This window comes from Protopterus annectens, chromosome 2.part1, assembly GCF_019279795.1.
Source record: "Protopterus annectens isolate FY-2018-M chromosome 2.part1, PAN1.0, whole genome shotgun sequence".
NCBI lineage: Eukaryota > Metazoa > Chordata > Ceratodontiformes > Protopteridae > Protopterus > Protopterus annectens.
In genome coordinates this window covers 1,539,974,728-1,539,995,557 of record NC_056729.1, presented here as the reverse complement: position 1 = coordinate 1,539,995,557, position 20,830 = coordinate 1,539,974,728, and the positions used below count along the sequence as shown (strand labels likewise).

Sequence of the window (20,830 nt, the reverse complement as noted above, 5' to 3'; positions counted from 1 at the left end):
GTGAACAGGCAGGGTCCATGAAGGGATCTGGCTTATCTCTAGATGCACAGAGACAAATTGGAAGGGGGGAGGAGGGAGAGTGTTGAACCAAATGAAAACAAAACAACACAATCAATTGTTATGATAAGTACATAACTTTTGTATCTGATGTTGTCTTTTTTCATCTGATTCAGCGTGTGGGACAGATTCCCAAACTATCTGATGGGTATCTGGGTGGACTCAGGGAAGGATATTCCTAAGTGTGGTAGAACCAATAAATGTGCACATCCTGGACTGCATATCTAATTTATAACGAGATACAAAAGTATTAGTTGAGGACCAAGTTGCTGCTGCACATATGTCATGTATAGCAAATGATTTAGCAAAGGTTGTTGAGAGTGCTTTAGGGTTTGTTTGTAGAGGCAAACAAAGAAAATGCAGCCATCTCGAAAGTGTTACTTTTTAGAAACAGACTAACCCGACTTTTTCTTGCAGAAGGATACGAACAATTGGTCTGATTTTCTGAAAGTCTTGGTAAGGTGGAGGTAAAATCTGAGTTGCCTCTGCACATCTAATGTATGTAATCCCTTTTAATGGAAAATTGGGAAAGAAAACTTGTAAATAAACTTGTTGATTTAAATTTGATTCAGAAACTACTTTTGGAAGAAATGAAGGGTTTGTTCTCAAAGGCCCTCTATCTTTATGAAAAAAAAAAAAAAAACTGGAAGGGAGCCTTACATTAAAGTGCTTGAAGTTTTAATACTCATTTGGCAGAGGTAATGGCAACCAAAGATATAGTCTTATCAAGACAGAAACTTCATATCTGTGTATTCTGTGGTTTCTGAGTTAAGAACTGTAACAGAATGGTGATATCCCAAGGAGGGAATGGCTCATGAACTAGAGGTCTCAGTAAGAAGAAAAGCCTTAGAGATTTTGAGGGAAGCAATGGAAGTGTAATTGAATCCTACATGGAACCTTGACATGGCTGCTAATTTTACTTTAATTGTTAATTAACTTGACCTGGACATTAAAAGTTCTGAAAGAAATTCTAAGGTTTTTGGCAGTGGTGCTTAGAATGGGTCTAGACCAATAGCAGATGCCCATATGGAAAAGTGCCTCCATTTGCTCTTGTAAGTCTTTTTTTAGGAGAATCCCTTTGAGAGGATGATATGATTCATACTACTGATGAAGAAAGCCTGGCATCTTTTGCAATTGTTACAACTGGAGAAATCATGTAGTTAGTTTTAGGGTCTGTAGATCTGCTAGAGGCATCCCGGAGGGGTGTGTAAGGAGATCTGAGAAGGGATCCAGCACCCATGGTGGGTGAATTAAGTGAGGCCAAAGAAAGGGGAACCATACCTCTTGAGGCCAGAAGGGGGCAATGAGGATTACTTTACTCTTGCACTGCACTGTTTTCTGGATGAACTTGGGGGTAAGAGAAATGGGGAAAAGGCATTAAGGAGGCCAAGAATGACATACAGCATTTCTTGGTGACTGACACTGTGGAGGAATGAGGGCAAAGTCATTTCTGCATTTCTTGTTTAGGTTAGAAGCAAAGAGGTCACAGCAAGATTGGGCCAAGTGGGTGAAAATCTTTGTTGTCACTGTTTCATTGAGAGACCACTTGTGAGGCAGTAATATCATTCTGCTCAGCTTATCCACTAGGCTGCCGGACATCTCGGGTATATGTGTTGCTACTAGAAAGTGGTTAGAAGACATTGTCCATTGCTAGATTCTCATGGCCTCTCGGCTAAGAGAGTATGATCTGGTTCCACCTTGTTTGTTGATGTACCAAACTACTGACATATTGTCTGAACATATGGCAATCACATTGTTGGGTAGATGGTCCAGAAGTGCCTGCAATGAACGGAGGACTGCTCATAACTCCAACACATTGATGCAAAGATTAGACTCTAATGGGGACTACATTTCTTGGGCTGTTCTCCCTTCGAAATGCCCCTCCAACCAAGAAAGGAGGCATCCGTAGTCACTGTGGCTTTGGGTACCAGAGGAGAGAGGGGTCTGCCCAGAGTGACTGAGTCAGACGAAATCCACCATTGAATATGGTTCTTTTAGATCTGCATGAGTCATATTTTGCAGTGAAGGGGATGAATTTTCTGGGGCCACTGTACAGCTAATGTCCATTGTACAACTCTCATGGGATATCTTGCTAACGGGACTATCATGATGGAGGAAGTCATTAGACTTAGAAGTCTTAGTATCAGTTAAGCATGTGGGTAGAGATGATTTATTACCTGAAGAGCAACGGATCTGATCTGATTGATCTGACCCATGGTTAGGGTTGCTTTGCTATTTGATATATGTGTCTATCTGATAGCCTGTAAATTCTATGGATTAGGTAGGCTGTAATTTACTTTTCTTATTGTTGACAGAACTCCCCAGGTAGGTCCATAGCTTTAACAGGAATGAGTGATGTGTTAGAAATAGATCCATGGGGGTAGCAGTTAGAAGCCATTTGTCCAGATATCTCCAGATATGGAAATACTTGGATCCTTAGAAGCCTGAGAAAGGTTCTCACTGCTGTAATGTTCTTGGTGAATACCTGGAGGGCTGTGGTGAGACCAAAGGGCAACACTCTGAATTGAAAGTGATTGGCTCCCAGATGGAAATGGAGAAATCTCCTGGACTACCTCTGGATCTTTATGTGATAGTAAGCAGCCTGACCCTATAGAGCACATCTAATCATCCTTGCTGTGTAGAGACAGAATGGACTGCATTATGACCACCAAAATTTTGTCTGTTCTACAAATTAATTTAATTCACTGAGATCCAAAACTGGTCATAGGTCCCTTGTCTTATTTGGTACAAAAATGGACCTTGAGTAGACTCCAGATTCTAACTGGTCTTGGGGGACTGGTTTGAAGACTCTTTTGATCAGCAACCTCTGAACCTCTATTGCTGTAGACTCCAAATGATTGGGTGGAATGTTGGCAATCCTTTGTTTTATTCCTGGGATTTCTAAAAAGGGTATTGTATAACCTCTGGAAATGATCCTTAGCACCCATATACTGTGAGTAATGTTTTGCCAGGTTTGAAGGTGTCAGGAAAAATGTCTGTAACTTTTTCCAGAGTGTGGCAGTCAGGCAAGTGTTCAGAGATGCTGGTAAGGTTTCTCTGTAAATAGAGCACAGAAACCTTGATTTTGTGGACCACCTTTGCCCCCTGGGGTGACATTCAGTGGAATTGTCTCCACCTCTACCTCTGGGAGGTCTATCCCTATAAGTGCCCTGGTAAAAACCTTGAGAATTTTAGCCATATTTTTATCACCTCTTTAATTCCTGCAGATGGATGTCGGAGGGGTTGAAAAATGTATTACAGCAGAGGACAAACTCTTACCATCCTGTTCACTTCTGGTAAGTGGATCATTGACTTTTGGTCCAAATATAGTTAAACCATCATATGTGATGTTAATGAAGGACATTTTGAAGCTTCCTGAAAAGTTGCAAAGCCACATCGTAATGTCACTACCAGCTGCATGGGATACACCATTTTGCTGCATTAAAAGCAGTCTCATGGCTACATTCATGGAGGACTGCAGAGTAGATCACTGGGACTCTACACATTTTTGGACATGCACTGGCAAGGTACCCATCAAAAACTGGAAAGTTCTTTAATTAAATCTCTCTGGAAATGTGTCATGTGAGCCATATAGTTCAGAGCATGGGTACAAAATGTGGCTGAAACATATGTCCATTCCTCCAATCTGTCCAATGTTCTAGACTCCCTGTTAGGGGGATGGACAGAGGAACTCTCCTCAGATACTTCCTTTTTATTGGCTGCTGCTACCACCATGGCATCTACAGGGAGACCATTGGCCCAGAATTTCCTGTCTTTGGAGGCAGGTAAAATTCTGCCTGCTATTTTAGGGATGGGTCTGCCACATCAGGATCCTTACAGGCTTTTTGAGTGATAAGGTCGACTAATGCATTGGAGGGGGACCATGAAGGATGTTGAAGGGCCAGACCCAAAGGCTTCGAGAAACACCAACTCATTAGAAGAAGGAGCTTTAGTGGACCATCCCTCATGCTGTTTCATCAATTCTAGGATGATTCCAAAGGAGATGTATTCAGGGAGATCTTGGAGAGCCTTCTCCCTCATCTAAGTCAGTGTCATTTGTGACACACTCAGGAGAGGAGTTCATATGCTTCCTTTTACAAGTATTTTTCTAGGAATGTGTCCTAGGACTCCAGAAGGAGACACATGAGAAGCATATGAGGGACTCGCGGATCGAGTAGTCTCAAAGCCTATTAGAGCCATCTGTCCCTATCTACCAGAATGAGAGGAGGGTGCAGTCTTTAGAGGGAACCAAGAGGGATCCAAAATCTTTAAGCCTACCAGATGTCTCTTTTTTTCCAAACATTTACTCAATTATCACTTGTGACATAGAGAAGTTTGTATTCATACAATTAACATAACAAACATTTTACTTCACATATATTGCTATATATCATACAACCCAGGCTACCAGATGTCTTGGTCCAGCCAAGGCTCTCACCATAGCCTAAAAAAGCTGATTCAGCCATTGCAGCCAAAGAAGAGCCAGTCAATTAAAAAAGTCAGAAACCCTCTCGAATCCAATGGCTGAAGGCCCCAAGGAGGACTTTGCAACCAAAATGTCAAGTGCTAAGGCTCTGAGTGGCAAAAACTGCTCCAAAAGTCTCAGGGGTGACTGTACCTCTGGAGCCCCGACACTGATGCTTTGGCTCTGGGACTCTGCTGGACCCGAAAGCATCAGTCAAGTGAGTGAGGAAAGATGTCAAAGCCGAAGTCTCAAGGGCTGCTGACTCTGATTCTGGTACCACGGGAAGGCTGGATCTGATCTACACCCCCCCTGAATAGGGATGGTATAGAAGACTGAACAGGCAGGGTGGAAGGGACTGATCCATTTCTCGGGGACGAAGCTAGGGGGACTTCCATCTGAATAAGAGTCCTCAAGAATCTCCTCATTACTCAGCCAATTTTTAACTCCATGAGACTTCTAGCAGAGAATGAAGCCTGGGACTGATCAGTGTTGGGAGTAAAGGTTGAGTTAGGAGATGGAATCTGGATTCAAGAAACAATCGGATCTGACTGTCTAGATACTTTTGGTGCCAGAAACGCAATAGCTGTTGGGTCAGGAGACCTTTTCTTAACTTTCTCTAGACAATTCTAAGACGCCTTATCCTTTGATTTCCATTTAGTTTTCTCTCTTGCTCTCTCACTTTGGATCTCTCCTTCTCTTTTTCTCTCTTCTTGTCAGAGGAAGGGAAAGAAGTGGATGCCTTTGAGTCCAAGCACATTTTGGACTCTGTCTAGGGAGGAAAAATGCCTTTCAAGATTAGTTTTTCAACCCTCATTGGTTTCATCAAGGGTAGATCATGCATAATCAACTTGATGAACTTCTTTGAGAAGGTCACCAAAGTAATGGATTAGGGCAAAATCGTTCACACTGCCTACCTTGACCTGGCCAAGGCATTTGAAACAATATCCCACTCAAGCATTGTTAAACTCGAGAGGTTAGGTACAAACCCATATGTCACCCAGTGGATAGCCAACTGGCTCACAGACAGGACCTAGAAAGTTAGAATTGGAGAGTCTACCTCTATGAGAAGGCCAGTCACAAGTGTAGCCCCTCAGGGATCAGTCCTTGGATTGCTCCTTTTTGGCATTTACTTGTAAGAAGTCAAGGCCAATGTCAGTGGTCTCTAGCTAACTAAATTTGCAGATGATTGCAAATTTGGAGCTGTCATTGAATCTTACACTGACACAAATATTCTCCAAGAGGGGATGACAGACAACCAACAAGTGTTAGAGCCATGGACTAAACCTAAATGCCAAGAAGACAACCAACAGGTGTTAGAGCCATGGACTAAAAATAATAGTATCCTTTGGAAAGTTATCCATCCCTGGTAACTATCAAACTGACAACACACCCCTTAGAGCTGACCCAGTAGTCAAGGACTTAGGGACACACATAGATAGTAATCTAGCCTCTGACCATCATGTGCCTACAATGGTGAGGAAATCATTCTATTTTGCACAACTTATAAACAATGATATGGCATTCAAGTCCAAGAAGGTCATCGTTCTACTGTATTTGGCATTCATCAGACCCATTATTGAGTACAATGCCCCCTTTGGTATGTACCTAATCAGACATATCCAACAACTGGAATGTTCACAAGGGTTCCAAAATAAAAAAATACAGGGTGTAAATAAAGTCTGCTATGCAGACTGCCTCAAGGCCTTATCCCTGTATTCTGTCTCCTACAGGCTTTTAAGGGGAGATCTGTGCTTGGCATACAGGGCATTAGCAGACCCCACTCTGATGGACCTCCTACATATCCACAAAACAAACAGTACCAGAATTACCTGTTTTGAAGACTTAAACATTGCCTGTGATATAAACAGGACCTACTGGAGAGATAGGTATGTATCTCAGAGACTACCCTGTCTATGGAACAGCCCCCCCCCCCAATCCATGTGAAGCAAAGTCCATGTGAAGCAGAGTTCCTCCCTAACCCAATTCAAGTGTAACTTGGAAAGTTTGATAGGAAGTCGAAAATTCATCCATGGTTTGGCACCTATGTCTCTAATGGACACAGGTAACCTGTAAATGGTTCATCTCCCAGGCCTATGCTTACATTTATCAAGGGTATCAGAACTTGTCATAGATTTGGGATGCATGGCTAGGATTAAAAAGACCCTTGTATTTGGTAGCATAGTAAGCACCTATGAATATTGAAAAGCTCTGGTTATAAAGGTAGCACAGATCAAACACAAAAGTTTGTAAGGGAGAGGGCCCCAAACAGTATACACACTGAGAATGCGGATCTTGAGGGTGAAGTTTATACCTTTCAGAAAGAGTACTTTTTAAAACCTGATGACATCAGAACTAAATACCTAAAGTGTCTATAAATCTACTTATCCAAGAAAAAAATGCTATAATCAGAAGCTAAAGATACTATAAGAATAAGCACATGCAAACATGCACACAATGCTGAAAAAAACTACATTAAATGTCTAAAGGAAACTCACTAAACTATAAAAGTACACTAAATCCTAACCCTGCTTGGAAGTTTTAAAAAGGAAGAGGAAAAAACATTCACTTATCGTGAATAATGATGGAGCTCTTACTCTACGCCTCTGGTTTACACAGGTGGCCACTGAGCTCTGAGGAAATTCAGACAGAAGGGAATTGTGGGTAGGGGAGGAGTCAGTGCTCTCAGATCCAAAATCTTTGGTATAAGGCACCAAGGTTGCATCAGACAACCCACACATTGAATCAGTTGAAAAAAGACAACATCGGATCCAAGTGTTGTCATACCAGTGCTAACCACTGCACCACTGTGCAGACATGCAAAGTAAACTTGTAACACAAGATTTTGTCACTGTAAAATGCTGAAAAATTAACATATTTCAAAAAACACTTAACCAGCCAAAAATTAGTACTCTTGTGTAATATGGAAACCTCAGTTTTCAAAACATTTAATGCTGGATTTCATTAAAGTTGTTTTTAGGCCCCTTTCTCTTTTCTCTCTACATCAATATAACATCAGTAGAACTAAACCACTGGAAGAACAGCTAATTTATATGCAAATGGATAAAGATCAAGATAATTCTTATGAAAGCAACAAGTACTTCAGGCATTAAAACAGCCTTATAATCTGATTTACTTAAACTATGGCACAGATTTCTAGACAGTTCTCCTCAAAAATATGACACAGTGCCCGCTCAGTCAAGATACAACTGATTCTACCCAGACTGAAGTTAAAAAGAAATCTTAATTTAGATACCCAAGCATTTGGACCAATTCATTCTTTCTCTTACCCTTCTTTTATCATGTCTTATTCACTTATTTTGTTTGTAACCAGGTAAATGAATTGGTCTAGTGACCCTTTTCAGCTACAAGAAGGGCGCAAGGTACAAAACACAATGTACAACTAGTGCATCAGCAGATATTATACAGTCTTATAACATGCATAAATAAGGCAAATTAATTTCTATATCTTTGGTAAAGACATATTAGAAAGTTGTTATGAAATGCTCCATTAAGTCCCAGTATGCCAATGGACAGTTTCAGTAAAAATCATTTTAATGAAAGACAGGTTAATTGGCCATGGGTGAAGTAGGAGAGGTAAACTTCCCCACCCCCTATCCAACCAGCCTTACTTAACATAACATCCTCAAAGTACACACATCTAACAGGGAAGTTAGCAGTTTACACTAAAGCAATCAAAGTGTATAACTCTATGATATAAACATATTACCTAGTATACTGAATTAATTACTTAATTACAGGGCTTAATATAAAAGGGTAGGAAATGGCAAACATTAACATACGTTCAGTGGATAAGATGCTACACAAAGAACAAAATAATTATAAAGTAAAATAAAATACTTCTTGAGCAAGAGGTACTTGGGAATTTATATTTTATTAATCATTAAAATGATAACACCTGCAATAGTAAACCCTAGTTAGATGGCCTAAAAACATTGCCTTAAATTCACTGCAGTTAGTCCAGTTTCTGATGCTTACAACTAAATATTCCATCTATTTATGGTAATTTTATGAAATGATTTTTCTTTGGTCACTGACCTAAAGGCGAATCTCATCATCACTAAACCTCCTGAATCAAAGAATGTAAAATATTAGTTGGGGTCTCTGCAAGTAGAGTACAATAATTAAGACAAAGGAGCTTGTAAGTGAAGATGGAAATAGTATGTATTCTCTTGGAGTTATAGGGAGCCATATATTCTTCCTTTGAAAGATACAATGATATTCCAAAGGGATGGATAACATAGTAAATCTATGCATCATATTAAGAGTAGCTTATAAGAAAACTGTGTTCTGAGAAGAATTCGGGGCAACAAGAGGAAGGAATACCAACATCACAATTACATATAGTGAAATTCGGATAAAACAAGCATTTGGGGCAAACAGGCTTCTAATCCAAAGAGGGAAAACAATTTACTGTAATATCCAAACTAGATTATGCCTTCACATTGTTTGCCTGGCCCTCTCAATCTGTAAAAAACATACTATAGACTTGCATAAGTGAAATGCGGAGACTCGTATCCCCTTGCACATTGATGTGACTACCTAGTCTCAATTACAGCAACCTTACCACCATCCTTACAATTACAAAACTTATTTTTCCTTAACAGCCTTCCACATTCTTCCTTAACAGGCTTCTAGTTCTTCCTCCTAATCTTTATGATCCAGCAACAGTACAGCCATCTCATTGCTCCATCCTACATTTGCAAAGAAGACTACCATATCAGTCTTCTCAAGTTTTGAACCATTTGCTGAACTCAAATTCCCTCTTGCATAAAAATCATAGAAAAAAAGTTTCATGTACATTTGAACAATGCAACTATTTTTTTGTTGTTGTTATTCATTTAATTGATAGTGGTAAGCCTTTACACTATCCATCTCTTCTTGGTGGACTAAACACTTGCTGTAACTTTAGGTCGTATTGGAATTTCCTTATACATGATTTAGGTATATTTTTGTCTTAAGTAAATAATGCAGTTACTACTTGGTGATTGGTTGTAGAACTGTGCAACTTCTGCAAAATATCAAAAATGTATACCTCGCTCCAAGTCGAAAGGGAAGCAGGAGGGTAATTCAACAAATAAGGAAAAGTGGGATGTTGGATGCAAATCCTTAAGGAGAACAACAGCCATACAGAATATTATATTTGGAAAGTAGCAGAAAGTATACTAAGAATAAAGCCAATATGGAAACGGTGAAAGGAGATTCTGCAGATAGGGATGACTGCAAATAGGAATACAGAGAATAGGCAACAAGGGGGCTACAATTTACAAAGGAACCAAGGCATTGGGATCAAGTAATAAGAGAAGGAAATGTAATAGAATGGGAAGACACCAAGAAGACATTTAGACTGCAAGCTAGAAATTGTCTTCCCTGTCAGGGATTGATATGAGAGTATAGGCAAAGTGAATGGGATAAGGGAATCCTAAGTAAAACATCTGCACTGGTTGAGTTTTCAGATGACTCTAGAAAAGAAGTTGCTGTTAAAAAGGAATAAGTAGGGTAGATAAAATATTGCACAATTACTGTAGGAATACAAGGAGGCCAGAAAAGATTGTGAATTGCTTATCTATTCTCTCTACCCAAATAAACAATAGGGGGACATATGTATGACTCCCAAATATGTAGCAAAATCTGGAAGATGTAGGATTTTTCTTGGAAGTGTTTGATTTGGTACTTTTATGCCCCATGCAGATTCTAAAGAATTTTTCCTCAGCCAGATGGCAAATGTTGGAAGTGTAATGGGGAAGAAAGAGGTACCTGGGGGCATATGTTTTGGGAGTGTAATGAGTTGACCCATTGCTCTTACTACTACAGGAACAGTCTGGGTATCCTTCTTCCACATTTCCCTCGTTTCTGCCTGCAAGTCCTGGCATTTTATGACTGTGTCTTTCTGTACGTAAGACACTGTAGTCACTGGATGTAGCAGTTTCAATGATCAATGCTACTTTCGTCTTTTTTTTCATGGACTACTATATATAGTATTCTCCCATCTATTTTTTGAACTGTTGGTAATGAATGCTCCCATGTGATATAAACTTCATAATTTTCTATAATGCTTTGTGGCTCATATTTCCAGTGTTTTTCAGCTACTTCAATGTTATAATGCTTGCATAATCCCCAATGCAACAGTCTTGCCACATTATTACACCTTTCAGTATGCAGTCCTTCTGCCATTAGTATATCACAACCAGCAACAAGATGTGCAACTGTTTCCAATTCTGTTTTACAAAACCTACATATGTCTGTTTCTCCCACATGTTCAATGGACTTTGTAAACCAATGTGTACGTAGTCCACTGTGTTAGGATACCAATATTAACCTTTCATCTTTTGGTTTAAATTCACCTCTCCTTAACCATTCCTATGTTCGATCCTGATCACCATGAGGTTGTTCCAAGAGTTTTCAATACTTGCAGCTGTATTTATGCATTTTCCACATTTCTTGCCTTCTCATCTGATCCTTCACCTTATATTATTTCTTTTAGGGTTTTTTGGCACATTCAGTTGCTGCCTGATTTTTATCTACTTTTGGTTTGATTTCCATTCCCACTTGACACAGATATGCTTCTGCTAAAGTAAGTATGGAAGTCATCTTAGACTTATTCCTCTCATGTTTCAAAACTTACATTTGGGTGTTGTGAAATCAGCAGATATGTATGAAGTCCCACGATTACAGATCTATACATGTAATCAATATCAAGAAGGCCTGTACCACCTTCAGAATGGGGAATATATAGTCTTGTTATACAATGATGTTTATAAATCAGTTGATGATGCATGAAACATCCTTCTTGCTTTCCTCTCCAACTGATCCAACAGTAACTTGTCCAGCATCAGAAATTTGCCCTTTTTTCCCACTGTAGTGCGATCTCAGAGTTGGTATATATAGTTAGTGGGGGGGGGGTGCAACACCCCTCCTGGGCGATTTTAATATGTCATACAATAACTTTTAAGCAATAATATCTAATCAAGAAACATATACACTTTAAACAGGCAAAAGGGTTGTGTGCTTTACAAGGAAAGTCCAAACATTAAGCAAAATTATATATTCCTAGCTCAGGCACATTATGTGGAAAACTGTTCTATGAAGGGCTCAGACATTCATTTGGAAGCAGCAGGTATAGGTCTGCATGTTTGCTGTGCCTTTAAGTGAAACCCACTTCACCCCAGCCAATCTTTATCTCGTGTGGTGAGCTCACAGAAGGTTGTAGTAAATAAGTGGGTACAGGAGGTAAAGACTTCTTATACGAATGTGGGCAACTTGCCCTTAAAGTAACCAGGTTCCATCTCATTCAGTGGATTAGCTAGAAATAATCAGATTTTGCTTAAAAACATACATTGACAAAACAAACAATATTCCAGCAGGTATACATTTATGTGTTCGATGTACCTTTAGCTGAAACTTGTTTCATCCTGATTGTCAAACCAAAAAAAGAACATTTTTAACTTATCCAAAGTTTTCCATCTTCTAACTATGCTGTAAATAAGTTAGGAGGACAAGGGGGTGAAGCCTTCTGCATGGAGAGAATGGGTGACATCTACCTCTTTAACTCAAAGTCCTAGTTTCAATCCTGCTTGATCAATTGGGGTTAATCGGGTTTCATTTCAAGGTGGATAGAAAAATGAACCATACTAATGCAGCATCTTTTCTGCCCTTTACATATGTATAAAGAATATACTTTCAAACAAACTGCTGAAGATTATCAGTTAAGGTAAGCAGTGTTTAAATGCAGTAGTATAGATAGGCTGGCGTAACAGGGGCACCTGCCCCAGATGTAAAAATGATGGGAGGGCATGATCAGCCAATCTCGCTCTAATGCAAAACTGGCTTTTAAAAGCCGGTATTGCATTTGCTGTCAAACCTGAGTGCTGTAGCACTCTGTGTGTGATCTAATCTGTAGCAACTACTTGCTACATTGGAGCAGCAGTTTGCTGTAGTTTAAAAGTAAAATATTAAATGAGCACCGTAGCACTCTATGTATGCTAGGCAGGGTATAAACTCTAGTATCCGTTTGCTACATTTGTAACAAGTAGTTTGTTTATTTATTTTTTTTTTATTTAGCACTTGTTTACTGGGAAAGTCTGACTTGGAACAAAGTAAATTTTCAGCAAAGGCCCAGGGAGAAATGCTCCAGATGCATGTCTTTGTAATGTGGGAGGAAACCAGAGCATCTGGAGGAAACCCACACAAATACAGGGAGGACATGCAGACTCCGCACAGAAAGCACTCCAGCCGAGAATCAAACCAGAGAACCTTTTGCTGTGAAACAACAATTCTACCTCTGCACCACTGTGCTGCCATTTGCTACAGTTTAAAAAGATTTTTTTTTTTTTTTTTTTTTAACTAAAACGGGAGCAAAAAGTGCTCCATGCAGACAGGTATAAACTGTAGCAAATGTTTGCTACAGTTTAAAAGAAGATTTTTTTTTAAATAAAATATGATAAAGGACAGTTGGGGGCAGATCACAGAAACAGGACCTGAATAGATGGGGCAAAAGTGTGGGTGTCATGTCATGCATTTGGCCACCAGGTTGGTGTGCCAATAGAAGGAATATCTCTTTTTTTGTTCTTCAGTGAAAGAGCTTGGGAAGGGGACTCATAGATATTACTGCAATAAGTCAATCACTTAAAATGTAGCAATCAGCTATACTGAAGTGCTTTTTTTTTCTCGTCACTTGAAAAGTTGAGGAGGCCAGGTGCTGGTTAATAGTACTGGTCCCAGGTTGATGGTTGAATCAGTTATGCTTCTATTTAACTTTGTTTGTCTTTTCGGCTTTTCCTGGTTAGGGGTTGCCACAGCGGAACTCCAGTCCGCTAATGATTGGCAGTAGATTTTGACTAACGCCAAGGTGCCAGCTCGACGTTCAACCTTCAACGAAGGCACGCCCATTTACACATGTCTTTCGAATGCCCACCCAACCGCGGGGAGGACATGCAGACTCCACACAGAAGGCACTCCCCGCACTCCAGCTGAGAATCGAACGGGAGAACCTCTTGCTGTGAGGCAACAATGCTACCGCTGCACCACCACGGCAATATGCTTCTATTTAACTGATTATTCATAATTCCAACTTATTCTGGATAGAATGCAATTTAGTTCAAGTAAGTGAACAAGAACAATGCTGATAGAACACTCTGGAAAAGAAGTTATGATAAATGGGATTTACACAACTAAGAGAGGAAGAAGAAGAAGAGGAGGAGGTAGAAGAAGATGATTATTAACAAAACCACTTAGTATACAATAGCCAACTATATGACTACCTAATTAGTACGGAGTTGCTATGTATTAATCCAAACTATATTCTCCTAGGAGACTTCAAATACCCCTCTGTAAACTGGGAGACTTATACATCCTCAAATACACATGTCCAGAGATTTTTAGACTTCAGCAATAAAACGTCTTGAACCAATTAGTCCACACCCTAAACAGGGTGATAAAATCCTGAATCCTTTGCAGATTTGCTCCCCACCAATTGCAATTTCCTCCCTGGACAAATCAGACCACAGGTCAGTCACATATACCATAAGACTGAAGCCTGAAGCATTTTAAAATACCTCAGTCTTCAGAGATCATGTAAAGAATAATCTACTAAAATTCAGTGATGACCTGGTTAATTCAAAAGCCCCTTCCATATTGATGACTATGCTGCATATGCAGAATCCTTCACTGCTAAATTCTATGGACATGTAAATAGCTGCATAAATGCATCTGTCCCCCTCAGAAAAAATACGACACCAAATTTAAAAGCAAACCCATATGGTGGAATCCCAAATATATTTGAACTGGAGCACTAGAGAATGTCGAGTTACTGAAAACTCGAATTTCATATGGTCGAGACCATATGATCAAGTTTTCAGAAACTCGACATGGAAGAATAAATAATAAATAAAAAAAATAACAGTAACAAATATTGTTTTTGTATGGGGCAAGACACCCTGCACCTTTCCTACCTGAAAATGTTATGTCCGTGATTGCACTGTAGCGAGGGAATGGAAAATCTCCTGTTCTGCACTTCTGCATACAGCGCGGAACAGGAGATTTCCCTTTCCCCACTGTAGTGCAATCTCAGAGTTGGTATATTTACGCAAGGGGGGTGTGGGGGGTGCAGCCCCCCACATGGGGGGGTGCACGGGGGCTTGCCCCCCCTGCATAAACAATGTGTGTGACTTCTTATCTTTTTTTGTGGTTTGTTTTTTTAATGTCGAGTTTCTGAAAAGTCGATCATATGGTCTCTGCCATATGAAAGTCGAGTTTTATAAAAACTCGACATTCTCTAGTGAATCCATTTGAACAGACTACATAAAAGAAAAAACTTAATTGCATGCAAAAATAATCTCATTCTCAAGATATCCAAATGCTTTTGCTAAACTAAACAATGAACTCCAGACCTCAAACAAATGAAAGCCAGATACGAGGTATAAATAGCCACCCAGCTGAAGGAAAACCACAAAGCCTTCTGTAATTATGTTAAAAATCTCAGAAACAATGGTCGGCATTATGCAGAGCCAAGAGTAAATTATATCACATACTCAGACTCAGTGGACATAACCAGTCTACTAGCAGGCATCATCATCATCAGCATCATTTTCTACATGGGGTCAGGGTGTCGTGTCACTTTTCACCATTTCTTCCTGTTCAATGCCACTATCTTTAAGAGTCATGCTTGACTGTCACAGGTCTTCTCTCACACAGTCTATCCACTTCTTTGCTCAATGGTTTCCTCTTACCTTCCTCTTGCCTGTCCCAAATCTTCTTCACCAGATTGTCTTCTGCTTTCCTGCACATGTGCCTGAACCACTGTAATTTGTTCTCTTTGACCTTTTTGCAATTGGAGCTACTATGGCTTCTGCTCTTATGTCTTCATTCCTTTGTCTGTTCCACACTGTGCATCCTACAACACATCTTGGGCACTTCATCTCCATCACCTCTAGCTTCCTCAACTGCTCTGCCTTTACTTCCCAGGTTTCTGTACCATACAGTACTACCAGTCACACCACTGTTTTGTACACCTTACTTTTAAGCTTCTTTGGCATTCTTCTGCCATACAATATCCCTGACACGCTGTACCAGTTGGTTGCAGCCCCTCTGATTCTAGCTGTGACCTCTTCATTCAGACTTCCCTTCTCCTCAACTACCCCTCCCAGATATCTGAAGTTATTAACCCATTCCACTATTTTCCCTTCTATCTCATTTACCAGTTTCTTCTGATTTCCCCCATTTGCTGCCATTACAACTGTCTTATCTGTGTTTAGTTTCATCTCATGTGCCTTCAATTTTGCATTCCATTCCCCTACTCTTTGCTGAAGTTATTGCTCAGAGTCATCTTGTAATGCCACATCATCTGCATACAGCAACTTTGTTGATCTGTCTTCAATGACCTGTTTGCTAATGTAGTCAATCACTAGTATGAACATCAGGGGGCTCAGAGATAAACCCTGATGCATACTCACTCCCACTGGGAAACCCTCTGTAAGACCGAACACTGTTCATACTTGAGTCATTGGGTCTTTGTACATAGCTTGTTCTAAGTCTATCCATGCTTCTGGAACTTTAAACCACCACAGGCCAGCTCAAATCAGCTTACTTGGGACCCTGTCATAAGCCTTCTTCAAGTCAAGGAATACCCAGTTGGACTCTTTCCTCATTTCTAGCCTCTTCTCACTAGCAGACACATTTGGCTACTTCACTGCCCCTCTCCCATTCAATATTCTCAGATCACATACCCGTGCCAATACCCTCTGAATATCTCATAAGAACATGTTCTCATGGAGCCAAGACCAAAAGCACCAAATCTATGAGGCCAGACAGAATAACAGACTGCACACTGGTCCGCCTGCATTTGATCTATGTAATCCCCTACAGAAACTATTCAATAGCAGCCTCAAAACAGTCTTCCTGTTGAACAAATGGAGGACTAAAACAGTCATTCCCTTACACAAAGGTGGGGTAATTACAGGCCTATACACCTGACCAGTCTCATCTGTAAGGCTATGGAAAGGATGATTATGGAATTAATAACAAGGACATAGGTAACCTACAGAATCTTGACCAAACCCAGTCTAGATTCATCAAGGGCAGGTCATGCTTACTTAGTCATCTTGTTCAAAAAAGTTATTGAAGCAAGGAATGAGGGTAAAACAGTGTACATCACATATCTAGACCTCGCAAAGGCATTCAACACCATCCATCACTCAAGCATCATAAACTATTCCAGCTAAATGTCAATCTCTTTTTATCACAAATAGAACCCAAAAAGATAGAGTGGGTCACTTTACCTCCTCCAAAAGACCTGTCACTAGAGGTTTATCTCATGGTTCAGTCCATGGACCACTACTGTTTGGCATTTACTTCTTGGAGGTCAAAGCTAATGTTAAGGGTTGGTGAGTGGCCACTTTTCAAAATGAATGCAAACATGGTGCTGTCAAACTCCCCTGAGAACAACAAGATCCTGCAAGAGGACCTGTCCCAGAAAATAGCTAGTGTCAAACAAATGGACTAAAACTAAATGCCAAGAAGTGTATAATCATATCCTTCAGCAAGCATGACTCCCCTTGTAACTATCACATTGACAACATACCCCTGACAATTGATCCCATAGTAAGGGATATGAAAAAAATATACCAACGTTAACTGTCTTTTGATCACCACATATCCACTGCAAGAAGGAAGTCCCTTTTAATAGCACAGCTTATATCTAAAGGTATTGTGTCCAGATTCAAGGATGTAATCATTCCATTGTACTCAGCACTCATTAGGCTGATCACAGAGTATAATGCCCTTTTTGATATTTACCTGTCTAATCACTTATCACAAGTAGAATGGCCACATTGCTTTCTCACTAACAAAATCAAGGGCTTAAATCATGAAAAGTATGCAGACCATCTCAAAGCCTAGTCCCTCTTCTCTGTATCTTACAGGTTACTAAGAGGTGACCTCCACCTCACATATAAAGCTTCAACAGATGCTATTCTGACAAGCCTATTACACATTCTCAAGTCCAATGGTAGCATAAACACCTCTCAAGGGATCCCAATCTCTTTTGCAAAATAAATAGAACATATTGGAGAGAGAGGTTTGTATCACAGAGAATGCCACTTCTATGGAATTGTCTGCCACTCCACATCAACCAAGTGCTTTTCTTACTCTATCCAAATATAATTAGAACAAATGGATGGGAAACCACAAAATCATCGCCACTTTAGCACCCCTATCCCTCATGAATAATGGAAACATGTAAATGTCATAACAAATCCTTGTTTGGCCCATTTCTGGATTATTTGTATGAAAAATATAAGGACTAAAAACTACCCTAGGAACATAAGGCTAGGCTTCTTAAGATCCTCACAGATCAATAACCTACCGAGTACCTATAAACCTATAAGATGAGGAAGAGAAAGAAGAAGAAGAAAAGTAAGAGAAGGATGAAAATGGCTGTGGAACCATTTAGTCAAGCAAGCCCTGATCATTGCTCACTTCCCTTTGTTGAGAATATTTTGCAAAATATAAATACATTGTAACTTTAATGACTAATGTGGAACAAATTGTATTGTGTCTTTTAACCAAGAAAAAAATATAATGCAACGTTAAGAACTAAAGTATAACAGATCATACTTTACCATGTTTTTTGCCTTTCTTCCAATCGCCTTCATAGCGAAAATAACTGTTTGGATATACATACAGTCCAAATCCTAGCAAGCAATGAAAAAAATGTTACATTTAAATGCTTAAAATGTAGGTTATATTTTGCTATACTTTAATTCATAAGTCATACAAAGCAACTGAAGAAATTTATTTCAAAAATTCCTAAACTATATACTAAGCTGATGCTAATATCTTCACTCATTTAATGATACAGATGCATGGCCAAGATTTCTAGCAGTCACACTGTTTCAGTTTACATATGTGCCTATATTTATAAACGATTACATAGGTGGGTTCCAGAAAATATCAGCTAGACTAATTTTGATCAATGCTGTATTGCGACTATAAAAAGGTCCACAACCATAACACATTATGTCAATGAATGATCTACATGAACAACTGGCAGCTCTCTATTAAAGCTGGTTCTGAGCCCTTATCTTACTTATTTAGCTCACCTCTCTATAAAGGATGCATTATAAAGAATTTCATCAGCTTTATAGTAACATTGGTTTATTACTACTGCTGCTGTTGTTGCTATTTCTTATAAAGTTTGGAATTGTTAAAATGTTTCAACAATTTTAAGGTGTTTGAACTTTATGCTCAATACATAATACCTTCATGTTTATTGCTGTTGATAATGGAAAATTTAAATAATTCAGCTTGCTGTAATCAAGCTGTTGTCCACTAGGTGGCACCCTAAACTTGGCTTTTGTTATATCCCTTAATCCCTTCTCTAGTATTATATCCCTCATTACTTATTATTTTCTCTTCTTTTTTTCTTCTCTTTTCTATTACTACCCCATCTGTCAAGCTATATTCCCTTTCCCCTCTCAACTATCTCCTGTAACCTAACTATTGTAATAGTACACCCCACTCACCTGGAATTACCTAGAGCTCCTCAACAATCTGTAGCTTTCTGATTGTCTTTGGGATCTCATTTGCACTTGCTCTAACCCGCTCCATTCGCCCTGCAGGCTCACTCCACTCCTCTACCCTACCCCCATTCTCACCCACCCCCATTTCAATTACATTTATACCTATTCACCACACCCATACATAGCCACTCCCACCTCAATCACACCTAATTACCCTACTTCCACCAAGGAAAATCAGCAACACCTGTCCCTGCCCTAACAAATCATCCCAGTCACCAACCCAACATGAATACACCTCCCAAACCCAAACCTGTACACCTCTTAATATTTCTCTTGTGCTTAGCTATATTCTCACTGATAACCTGCATCACCAACTACCAAATACAACTTAATTACACCCACATACTAAGGAAAACTACTAACACTAACTATGGTAACACACAACCCCTTTCTCAACAAGTCCCATACCTCTACCAAACTCCCTATATCCACCACATTGCATATAAAATATTCCCAACACACTACCAGTCTCAAACTGCTTTAAGGTACTATAAGATCCTGCAAACACTACTTAAACTCTATTTTTACCTGAGAGCCCAACTCAATCGCTGCAGTGATATACACCCAAACCAAAGCCCGCTACATACAGGAACCCAAATCAATGACCTAAATAGCATCCTACTCCACCAGGACAAAAACTCCCTCCTTATCATAAATCTAAATGTCAGATGTATTCTAAACAAAGTCCAGGACCTGCATGCACTACTCTCCTTCTATCAACCTGATATAGTAATATTAACTGAGACCTGGCTCAAACCATTGAACCATAATAATGAAATTACTGCACCAGGTTATAATATAATTTGCAATGACAGAATAGGAAGAAAAGGAGGGGGTGTTGCAATAATGTACAAATCTCACCTCATCCTTGAGCAACTAGACATAACAACCCCAAACCTAGGAAAAGCAGAACTCACCCTAACAAAACTAAAACTTAATGCAAACAAACAAATTAACATCATAGGCTGCTACATCCCACCAGGCAATAACATTGCCATTACAGAGAACCTACTAGAATGGATATCTAACTCACTCCCCCAAGAAAATATAGTATTAGGGGACTTTAATATTGACTGGCATAACTGCTCCAGTCAAAACCCACTCTCCCATATCAATTTACATGGCCTAACCCAACTTATAACTTCCCCCACAAGAACTGGTAAGAGGCCACCAAAGCAGACACCCAAACAACTGCCACCTCAGGACACAACACATGCAACACATAGACCACATAGTCAGTGTGCCAAACAGTCACAGCCCTTAAGGCCAAACACAATGCCAGACACACTCGTCATTGGTGACTCCATAGTCAGACACACTGACGTCCCGCTCACCAGATTGAGTAAGGAGAAGGTCACAGTAAGCTGCCTGTCGGGCGCTAGAATCTGCCACATAACGCAAGCACTCAGGTCTCTCAACAGCAGGTACAAGTACGACTCTGTCATTGTCCACGCTGGTGTGAACGACCTGAGACGTACCTCCCTGGACTGCATGAAAAGAGACATAGAGGAGCTCTCTGATTATGTAGCCCAGGCAGGTATGACCCTGACCTTGAGCAGTATCCTACCTTCACCAAGAATAATGCCACAATACAGAGACAAGATGATCAACTTTAATAATTGGCTTAAACTCTGGTGTCATTCAAAGGGGATCCAATGTCTGTCTGCCTGGGATGACATGCTGGACAAGCCAAGCTGCTTCGCAAGGGACGGCT

The 20,830-nt window shown here is 39.9% G+C and overlaps 1 protein-coding gene across 1 annotated transcript in view; it reads right to left on the bottom strand.

Moving 5' to 3' along the window:
• MORN1 (MORN repeat containing 1) overlaps positions 1-20,830 on the bottom strand; it is a 3,597,386-nt gene that overhangs the window by 3,313,920 nt on the left and 262,636 nt on the right. Inside the window, exon 2 of the mRNA XM_044063000.1 lies at positions 18,157-18,228. Within this exon, the coding sequence (XP_043918935.1) occupies positions 18,157-18,228 (72 nt within the window). The remainder of the gene's footprint in view (positions 1-18,156; positions 18,229-20,830) is intronic.